A 10,939-nucleotide genomic window follows, 5' to 3' on the forward strand; every position below is an offset into this window, starting at 1 on the left:
CAGCAGATGACGCAGGAATGTTTTCACAGTTTGACCTCATAAGCTTCAACAAATGAGTATTGACAGCCCAGAGTAGGACTTGTATTTTGTCGTGTACACATACACTTTCCTTCATTAACATATATGCACGTGGCTATTATATATAGGCAATGTTTGATCATGTTTAAGCAGCTGTATCCAAACTTTTTTCACCTGTATTTACCAGTATTTCACAGCATTTAACAGTATGTTTTCACTGTAAATACTGTTATCAAAATGTTAACAAATGAACATTAAACAAATGACTGTTAAAATGACGATATATGCAGCAATAAACTGTTATTATTTACAAAGTAAAGTACTGTAAATTTTACCATGAAAGCCATGCAATTATTAGTCAGTAAATTGCTGTGTATTTACAATAAAGAAAACTCAAAGGATGCCAGTTGTCCACGTATTTCTTCAGTCAGTAAAAAGGCCAAAACATTTTTTTAAATTATTATTTATATAAAAAATTATAAAAATACACTTGTTTGTCTAAGAAAAAATTAACTCTGTTATGCAAACACATAGCTTTGTGTAGAGCTGTCAAATGATTATGTTTTAAAAATCAGATTAATCACACTGTTGAATTTAGATTCATCATGATTAATCACACTCACTTGGATAATTTATATTAGACATGGATATTTGGACACAAATGCTATTTTATTGTCAGAATGTCATACAGGAATTTTTTAAAAATGTTTTTACTTAAATGCATGTCATTAATGTCCAAACCTTTTTCACATTGGCACAGAAAATTCAAAGGACACTGCACGTCCACTTTGATTTTTTGCTTCTTTTTTTGATTTTGTAAAAAGGCAAAAACTATTTTTCTATATATACAGAAATACTGAGAGCCAATGTCCTCTATTGTTTGTCTTTTGTCAGAAAAAATACCCTGTTATGCAAAAAACAAGATGTTAAATGATAATATTTTAAAATCAGATTAACTATAATTTAAAAATATATATATGAATACAATCAGATAATTCACACTTTTGATTTTGGATTAATCGTGATTAATCACGTTATTATTACTTGCTTGCATAATAGATATTACCTTTTTTTAAAAAAAAAAAAACTATATTTGGATAGAAATGCAATTTCATTGTCAGAATATCATACAGGAACACTTTTCAAATGTAATTTATTTCTTGAAAAGGTTTTAGCTATATGTCTTGAAGTGGAATTCGGAGCTTGTGGGGTCAAAATGACTTCCGAGAGTAATCTGCATATGTACATAAATAATGCGATAATTTTTGGTAATTAATCGCATGAGTTCACTTGTTATTTTTGACAGCCTTAGTCATTCAACACTGTGAAAGTGTTCATTGTAAGTTCACCGCAAATTACCAGCTAATAATTGCAGTACTTACAATAGTGGCTGTGAAATATAAGAGTATCATATAGTTTTACAGTCATTTGGTGTAATGTTACAATATTTTACTGTGGAATACGCATACTGTTAAACACAGTATTGGTACATTTTTATAGTGAACTTTTCTGCGTTTCTCTTGACATTGTGCCTTTTTGCTGTGTTTTCCAATTGTTGCATTTTTTGGGGGGTTCGATTTTATTTCTCCAATAGCCCCCGAGCCGCAATTTAGACATGAGCGGATTCTTAAAATAATGACATTTTTATCAACATCTCAATAGCAAGAAACAATGTTCCTATAATGTCATGTACATATTTTATAGCAGACTACAACACTGTTTGCATGACTATTTTGAGGTTCACCTAAGTGAGCTTTAAAAAAAATATGCAATGTGATATGTTTTGCAGGTAATGTTCAAATTATAATATACAGTAATTACATTTTTTTCCAAGAAAAAGTTAAGGTCTCTGCATCATCAACATCATATTGATTGTTTCTTTCTTGGATCCACCATGATTGGACCCATCTGTATATGCACCTATGGTCTTCTGTGGGCCCAACATGAGGGGGTGAAAGGTGAAAGCAAGCCCTCCCCCACCACTGTCCGCACACACTTCAGGCTCGGATTGCATGTAAAATCACATTCACCCGGGGTGGGGATGGTGGGGTGGAATTCATTGTTTTGGCAGGAGGGGGCTTTGTGTCATAAAAAGTCTATGGTCTTACAAGTGCCCTCACCTCCTTGACCAGTCGTCTCCATTTTTTTTGACAATGGCTCTATATCACTTCGGATTTATTGGGGAATAATTGAGCAATATATGAACAACTTTTAAAACGTACACATTTGTGTGTTACCAAATGTTCTGCAGAAGTTACTTTTTGTTGGGGTGTTTAATTAGTAACCCGTTTTTATTACCCTATCAGAGCATGCAGCGTCCTTAATTCATAATTGAGCAATTACGGGTAACAACATTCTGGAATTAAAAGGCACACGTCCTATATGACCTAATTTCGTACATTCATCTATGGTCAGCTTGGAAGCAGATTTTTTTTTTTTTTTTTACTTCCAGGAGCCAGCGGGAAGTTAGGTGAAACGTGCACCCGGTTTGAGGTCTCTTTCTGGGCCACGCGTTTTCCAACATCCGCGGTAAGCACTGGAGGGAGGAAATGGAGGGAAATGTTCACATTAAATATACATAATAAAAAAATCAGATATGCAATTACTTTATAGTTGTTGTTTTTTTAACTTATTGATGTTTAGCTATTAACACACATTAAAGAAGTATGTGGGGATTGCGGCATACTTACAACTTGGCGTTTTATTTCGAAAAAAATTGCAATAAAATAAATACTAACCATTATCCGTGTATATATTAATGTTTGTTTTTTTACCTGCAGATTTTTATTTTGTACAAAGAGATTTAAAAGTTTGAAAACTGGTGGTCTTATATATTCCAGAAAACAAACTCACTAAATATCCTTTATTGCTGATATATCTCATTTAAGGTAATATATGTGCCATATAATTATATTACATGTCATAATCAATATCTACAAAACACATTAACGGCGAGAACATGTGCAGAGCAGACGTACGGTGGTTCCTGAGCTCCCACGCCGGGTTCAGCGCACCGTGCACGGCTGTAGTATTTAAACGTATTCCCTGCAGGGCATCCGGAAACTAAAGTAACTTCCCTCCCTCCTCCTATAGTGCTTACACTCTGCATATGTGAAACTCCCCCGTGCTGCCCGTGTTTTAATCCTTCTTGTATGTCATGCACAATCACAGCAATAATGTTTTTTTGTGTTTTTTTCTGCAGTCAAAGCCTCGCACACACCAGGTCAGATGATCCCAAAAGTGCTGCACACACTGACTGCAAAAAAAGAGTGGTGTGTTAAAGTAAAAAACATGCACTTTTCTTTTGATGTTGACTATTTTGCATCCTCATTTTAGATGGCACATTTTCATGACTGGTAAAATAATAAACATTAAGCAAAATCACGAGTGGATAAGTGCATATTGTAATGATTTATTTAATTCCTCACAACATTGGGTCCGCTGCATGCAAGGGGGCCCCTGCATGCACAAAATGTTCTGTGCATAACAAAAGACGAAAAATCAAGGGGCTGACAGTCGCTGCTATGGATTGTGTTGGTGGAGGGAGGCGAGGGGGCGTTTCGTGTCAAAGTCATATCCATGTGTGAAGAAAATAAATATAGTAACTAAAATGATATTGCATTTGTAATATCATTAAAATTGTAACAATGCATGACTTTGCACTTTTTCGCTGTCCATTTTATGCACACTTTTTTAGAAGGGAAAATGTTGCGAAATTTAAACGTGCGTTATATTTAGCGTTCTATAAATATGTTTAATTCCTGCTCTACGGCACACACACACTGATTTTTTTTTAATTTAACACGCTTTTCATTTTATTTCACTGACAAAGCAGATGATCATTGTAGGCTAATAATAAAATGTATAGCGCATATAGGTCACGTGCATGCTCGAAGCGTTTAAAGGGAAAACCATACGAAGAGCAGATTTGCCAGATGCAATATCCACCATACATTTAAATAACGTATGTATACAAAATACATGCAGATAATTCACATCTAACACAGTACATAATGCATGTACCATTTGAATGTTGCATGACTTACGCATAAAGTGGCTGCAGGGAGTGGTTAGGTAGGAATGGGGCTATAGTCTTTTTTTTTTTTTTTTGCATCACCTGTCAAGAGCAATCATTAGGCGTGGAGTGCATGACTATTAATTGATGAAGGTGTCTACAAACTAGCGCACCTCCCCAAAATGTCATTTTATTTGTGCAGCCACAATAGCAGCTGCATTTTTAGCTGCTTTTTCTCTCTCCCTCCCCTTCACAACGCCCCCCCCCCCCCCCCTCTCTCTCTCTCTTTGGCTCTCTCTCTCTGTTGTATTCTTCTAGTTGAGGCAGTTGTGCACACCTTCCCCTCGCCCTGCAGCCGACCAGAGGGGAGTGGAGCCGGCAGAGGCAGGTATAGCAGCAGTCCTGGTGGATGCATCATTCTCATTCCTCCACCATGCCGGACTGGGTGCATGCAGCCGGCGCGCTGCAGCTGAGATGAGAGTCAGCATGTCAAAGTTCGGCATGGAGGTATAGACCTTGGAATGCCCAGTGGAACCCATTTAGCCGGGATTAATGCATTTGGAGCGGATCCATAAAAGATGGGCGACCTGGAGTGTGGTTTTGAGGAGATGCAGGGAGTCAGGCTGGGATACCTGCTCATCCAAGGCAAGCAAATGTTTGCTTTGTCTCAGGTCTTCACCGAGCTGCTCAAGAACATTCCACGCACCACCGTGCACAAGCGCATGGACCACCTGAACGTGAAGAAGCACCACTGTGACCTGGACGAGCTGCGCAAGCTCAAAGCAATAAACTCCATCGCGTTCCACGCAGCCAAGTGCACTCTCATATCGCGGGAGGACGTGGAGGCTCTCTACGTCTCCTGCAAGACCGAGCGGGTGTTGAAGTCCGGCAGCCACAAAAGGAAGGCGGCGTCGTGTGAACCCACGGACTGCCTCGCGTCCACGGAGCTCCTCCGCGCCGACGCCGAGCTCTGGCAAGAAAAAGTTTGGTTGAGTTTGCACGGCGTGCACGAAAAAGCGGCCAGGGGGAGGCGAGAGGCCAGCTGCGACTCCAAACTACCTCACTTTTACCACAAAACCCACGGACGGGAGTACCGCTCGGCCGCCAAGTCCACTCACAGACACTTTAAAAACTATGAAACCGCCAAGTTGCAAGGGAACCGGGTGACGTTCAGCCAGAGGCACTCGTTTTTCCGTAGCGCTCCTGCAGCGGCGCTCCAGTCCACCATGGCTGCTCATTCCAGGCTCTCTCGCACAGCCGGCGACCTTCAACACAAAAGGAAGAGGAGGCGCGAAGGGGGCGGCGGCAGGGACGGTGTTAGACACCCCTGGAAAAGCAGACACCACCATCACGTCCCGCCGGTGGTGCTTGTGCAACCCAAATCCTCCATTACGCACCGGACGGCGTTGGGTGCCTTCCAGCTCAGCCCGAACTTTTACCTTCACCACCATCACCTCCAACCGAGCTTTCCGGACAGCAGCGACACCGAGTCCAGCACCTACTCGGACCGGGCCTACCCCGACTCGGATTTTGGTTCCGGTTTCTCCACCAGCAGCAGCTCGGACGAAGAGGAGGAGGAGGATGAAGATGACACCCAGTCTGATAGCACTGAGGTCAGCTCGGATGAGGAGGAGGAGAGCTCCTCTCATTCCGACTCCAGCTCCGTTTCCAGCCGGGTTTCGGTCCAGAGTATCCGGTTCAGACGAGCCCGAGTTGCCAAACTCCTTAACCCAATCAAAGCTCCTGTGGTTCTGCAGCCCACTTTTCACTACAACAACCAGCAGCAGCATGGCGGCTCACTACTACAGGACCACGCTGCCTCCACACATGACAAACCATGGGAATTTAGGAATCACTCTACAGGATCTATACCCAAATTCCACTCGGTTCTTTTCACCGAGACCAAATGGGACCAAACAGGTCCAAACAGAACTTTGGATGAACACTTTGATACCAAGCATGCATCAAGCAGGACGTTAGTGTGTCCCATCAACGAGCACAAAGACGACACAGTACGGAGATTCTGCAGCGATGAAAGGGAGGTGAGATCCCCTGGACTAAGACTGCAGAAAATAAAGACCGAGGCGGAGGAGCCCTCTGTGACGGCCTCCCCCGCCCTCGAGAGCGGCTGCAAGGTAGCCAGGACGCCGCCGCTCGGTTTCCATAAAGTGAAATTAAAAGTGGAAGAGAGTTGCGATGAATATGAACGCCAGAGCCAGCCTGCTGCGGTCAAATGCAAAGAAGCACCGTGCAGCTCTGACGCGTCAGTGGAGGGTAGAACCTGCACGGAGAGGAACCCCGGTGAGTCTCCGGCGTCACAAGGGCGGCTAGATTGCAGGGCTCTGGGGAGGAAATCCAAGCTTTCCAGGGCACAATCAAAACACGCCAGGGTGACCAGGACTGCCTCTTCCTCCTCCTCCTCCTGCGGCTCTCAGCCCTGCGAGGACACCTCCATGGAGGATTTACCCAGCCGACGTAAACGCATCGGTGCAATGCCCGCAGCGTGGACCCAAAAACCGCCGTTCAGCCTGATGGCAAACTTCCCGTTTTCGGCGTCGCTGGTTGTTGGCAGCGACGGGGATCTGAGCCCTGCTTACTCCCTCAACTCTCTGAGGGCTGCCGGGCCTCCCCCTCCGTCTCACCCCGTGTGGAGATGGCAGCCAGGCGGACACATTCTCCCTCCCCCACACGCTCAAAGGACCAGGAGATACTGAGCAGGGGGGAAACACACACACACAAAAATCACACCACCCCCCCTCCAGAAATAAATAAATTCACATTTTAATTACAAACACAGTTGCAGTAAACGCCCACTGTAGACTGTGATGCCTCTCTAGTGGATTGGTATCTTTTTAACTGATACTTTTGTTCCCCTCCGACCTGTTGGATTGTAAACTGTGCCAGGTTGTCTCTGGTTGGTGCTTTTTCTGGAGAAGAACAGCTTTGGTGGAATAAAGAAAACATATATCAGGGTTATTCCATTATGTGCCACCCTTTAGACCATTTCAGCGTTTTACAGACTTATTCAAGTGGGTTTGGTAACGTCTGTCTATCACAGTTAAGCCTTTATTAGATTTGACAGGACTTTATTCTGTTGTGCTAGTTTATTTTTCTCCTTATTGTGTGATCTGTTTTTTGTGAAGTGTAAAGAAATACAAGATACAGGCCCAGAGACATTACACGCGCCTTATGAAGAGACAATCAAAACAAACAAAATGGCCGAAACTCCCGTTTTTTATCTTGGTGTGTTTACAACTAATTTGGACTATATATGTGAAATATAATGATTTTTTTCCGACCTGAAGGCCACAGAGAAACACATGTGTCTCAATTTGCGTACTTTCATACTTAATAATTTGCATTTTTAATGTGTAAGATGCCGATAAATGCAAGTATGAACGCAGCATAGAGCACAGGAAAGCAATACGCACTTTGTTATTGTTTGGGGTCCTGTGTCAGCTTGTAGGAGTTCGTGGCTTGCCTGATTAAAATTTATTTTTCTTTGACGGAAGGTTAAAGTTATTCTAATATGAGCTAATAGGAGTTTGTGGCTTGCCTGATGGAAATGATTTTTAGATAGGGTTAAAAATGATTATATTTCAAGGTTAAAATCTAATAATAAGGCGTGTCTCTATACTGTGACACCAGACTGTCATTTTGAATTCTGCTATATCACACCAACCACCAACCCGAAAAATATGTTAGCTTTATTTAATAAACACCCTAAATGTAACCTATTGAATGTAGTGACTCCAAGCTGTGTTGTGTATATGCACACACACTTCCAACCACCAGGAAACATGTCATGGTGGCTGTTTTAAGGAAATATGTGAGATGTTATAATTCAGGACAAGTGCTTGCTAATTGGCAAGGTTTCTAAGAAAAAAAAGGGGGGTTCCAATTAATGGCGACAAAAGGCCCCCTGGCTGAGAATGATGTCATTCAGATGATTGTATTTAAAATGGGTTTAAAGTGCTTTAAATCAGCCATGCAGTACATGTGTGCTCACCTAAGGGGCCAATTTATAGGAGCCCTATATTTATAGACTGTAAACGGGCTGTTTTAGAGGAGTTGCTATGTGGGAAAAAATACAGGGGGGATTGCACAGTCGAGACAGAGGGTGGTGGCGGGTTGCTGTGTTGCAAGAGCAAAGCTTTCAACCTTTAATCCGCATGTCAAAAGCATAGGCTGCACGGTGGAGGAGGAAGAGGAATAGCCTCATGCGCTTGAATCTGTAAGGGGTTGACAATCCCTTACACACACGCACACCCACACGCACGCAAACACACACACACACACACACACACACACACACACACACACACACACACACACACACACACACACACACACACACACACACACACACACACACACACACACACACACACACACACACAGGGCCCACAATGCAAAGCCACAGGGACGTAGATGGTGGTTATGCTCTAAACAGCTCAGTAAACAATGACAATATTCTTCATTCTCAGCTTTTGATACTTTGGGGCATATTTTGGGGGAGATTGAAGTCACTGGTCTCGTTTTTATGAAACTGAATATTTATTTTTGTGAAGGTTTTCTCTCTTTTTTTGTTGTTATTGTTGTGGTTATACATATACACCTTTATGTATGGAACAACTGCACTCAAAATGGAAACTTGAACAGTGGATTTCTATGAAGCACTTTCCTTTTTTTCTTTCTTTGTTTTGTTATTATTAAACATTCAATAAACATGATTGAGTGTGATGACTGATGGATTTGGATTTAATCATAAAAAGGTTTGAAACCAGCTTTATTTCTGGGGTGTTGCTTTATTCACAATTTTGGCATGGTTTTATATACCTATAAGATATATTTATAAACTAGTAAAGGAAAAATATATACCATGCTTGAATATTAATGATCTGGTTTATAAGCACCTTGCATGTAGTTAACTGTTGAGTTTAGAAGTGCATTGTACAATGGTACTGCAACGTGCTGCAAGGCAACACTCAACAACACTTGCCTTGCAATTACAGGGAGGTCAGTAACATAAAACCATCATTCTCCATAATGAACTGATAATTATGCATATAATGGTGAATTAAAGTGAGGTGCGCACACTTAAACAGCATATGGGTGCAGCACAGCGCCATAAAAGTGAGTAAAAAACATTGACCAGACCTGCTTTACGTGCCATGTTTAACATGATATTCCACTGATGAATGAGGCTCTCTGCAGTGTGTGTGTGCCCCAAGAACCCCGCAGACAGCCTTGGCTGGTTGGCCCTGCTTCTACCGCCGCTGCAGGGGCCTGCATGCGAGGGGCCCAACTGAAAGAGTCAAGCGGCTGAATTCCATTGCGGATTGGAAACCAGTAGACTGTAACTCCTATAGAATAACAATAGAATGAGAGAGAAGTGAGCGACTAATCTTTATAGCAGGTTATTGCAAAGATACATTTTATATCAACTGAATGTGGGTCATTTGATCTTTAAGAGAGTTAAAAGCTTGGGAGGAAGTATGTTTAATTCCTCAACTGGAAAGTAGATTATAGTTCACTCGCCAGTCACAAACACATAATATTTTGCTCTACACACTACTGTTGAAAATGGTGATGTGTTGCAAGCACATGAGGGTATTTGTGTGCATGTGTTTTGCAGGCATCAGTACATTTCCGCTTCTCCTCTCATGTGAATGAATGTGTGTGAGCACACAATCATGAAGCGTGAAGTGTGTGTGTGTGTGTGTGTGTGTGTACTAAACTGCACGCGTCCCCCATGACATGCAAAATAACCTAAAAAAAAAAAAAAAAAGGTGGATTAAAACCATGGACTCAGGGTGACCTCACAAAGCAAACACACAAATACCGAGTGTTTGTGCTGCATGCAAACTTCCACATTATTGTGTTATTTTGTAAAAATTGGCAATAAAACGCAAAATAATGTATGGAATTATTCCATAACCACACCAACAAACTCCTTCTTGTACAAAACAAGTGTGAAATTATGAAATATTTCTGATGTTTGACTAAATGCATATCAGTAAACAAAACTATTTAATGTGACATAACTCATAAATATATCTTAATGTACCCAGGGAATTTCAAATACTGGAAAAAAAATATTGACACTTAACATGCTGTAATGAAACAACTGGAAATATATCATATTATATTGTACATGTAAAGTACACATTGCGCAGTCTGATGACGTAAATTGATAATTTTACCATTTTACCCTCCGTCAAGGGGGGATAACAGGGGAGCCCGCGGTGGTTTTTTTTTTACCCGGCTTCCCCTCGCACAGAGCCGGGGGTCGAATGGCCGCGTTTTGTGTCAAGCTTTGGCATGATTACGACTGTTTATGAATTATTAGACAACATCACATATTTTCAATATAGTCTTCACAAAATATCGACACGTGCCAATATAGTAACACGATTTAAATAGCTTGTAAACAAACACCTATTTTTAATGACTTTCATTGGAATGCTTTGGGGTTTTAAAAGGGCCGAAAGAACACAAGCAGAAAGGAGGGTACTTTTTCCAGGGAGAGGAAGGGGAAAAGCAGCTTGGAGGGCTTCTGCTCCGCGTCATGGGGCTCAACTGCATTTGTTTAGGCTTTTCTGTGCCATAGAAACAAACATCTACTCAAGACATGCGGAGAAGATGTGCAACATTTAATAAAACGACCTGTATGTTTATAGCACGACATTTTTTAGTGAGAGCAGTGTGTTTAAATTGCGATTAAATGCTGCTGTGGCGCTTAAATGGCTCACAACGGCTCCAATATAGCCGAGGTTTTCTCATGAATTATTCATCAGGCGGGACAAGAATAATTTACACACTGTTATACTTAACAATTAAACGCATTACGCACACCGTTAAGTGGCTCGATGCTTGTAGTTTTTAATATTTTTTTTGTTAAAA

The 10,939-nt window shown here is 41.6% G+C and overlaps 1 protein-coding gene across 1 annotated transcript; it reads left to right on the top strand.

Annotated features, from left to right (window-relative positions):
* The first annotated feature begins 4,310 nt into the window (after window positions 1–4,310).
* skida1 (SKI/DACH domain containing 1) lies at window positions 4,311–8,867 on the top strand. The gene has a single exon (XM_062021210.1). The coding sequence runs from the start codon at window positions 4,612–4,614 to the stop codon at window positions 6,745–6,747; it is 2,136 nt and encodes a 711-aa protein (XP_061877194.1). The 5' UTR covers window positions 4,311–4,611; the 3' UTR covers window positions 6,748–8,867.
* The last annotated feature ends 2,072 nt before the right edge of the window (window positions 8,868–10,939 follow it).

Source organism: Entelurus aequoreus, linkage group LG15 (genome assembly GCF_033978785.1).
Source record: "Entelurus aequoreus isolate RoL-2023_Sb linkage group LG15, RoL_Eaeq_v1.1, whole genome shotgun sequence".
Taxonomy (NCBI): domain Eukaryota; kingdom Metazoa; phylum Chordata; class Actinopteri; order Syngnathiformes; family Syngnathidae; genus Entelurus; species Entelurus aequoreus.

What these genes read in the sequence shown, in the direction of transcription:
- skida1 (XM_062021210.1), top strand. Translation starts at nt 4,612, where the DNA reads ATGGGCGACCTGGAGTGTGGTTTTGAGGAGATGCAGGGAGTCAGGCTG.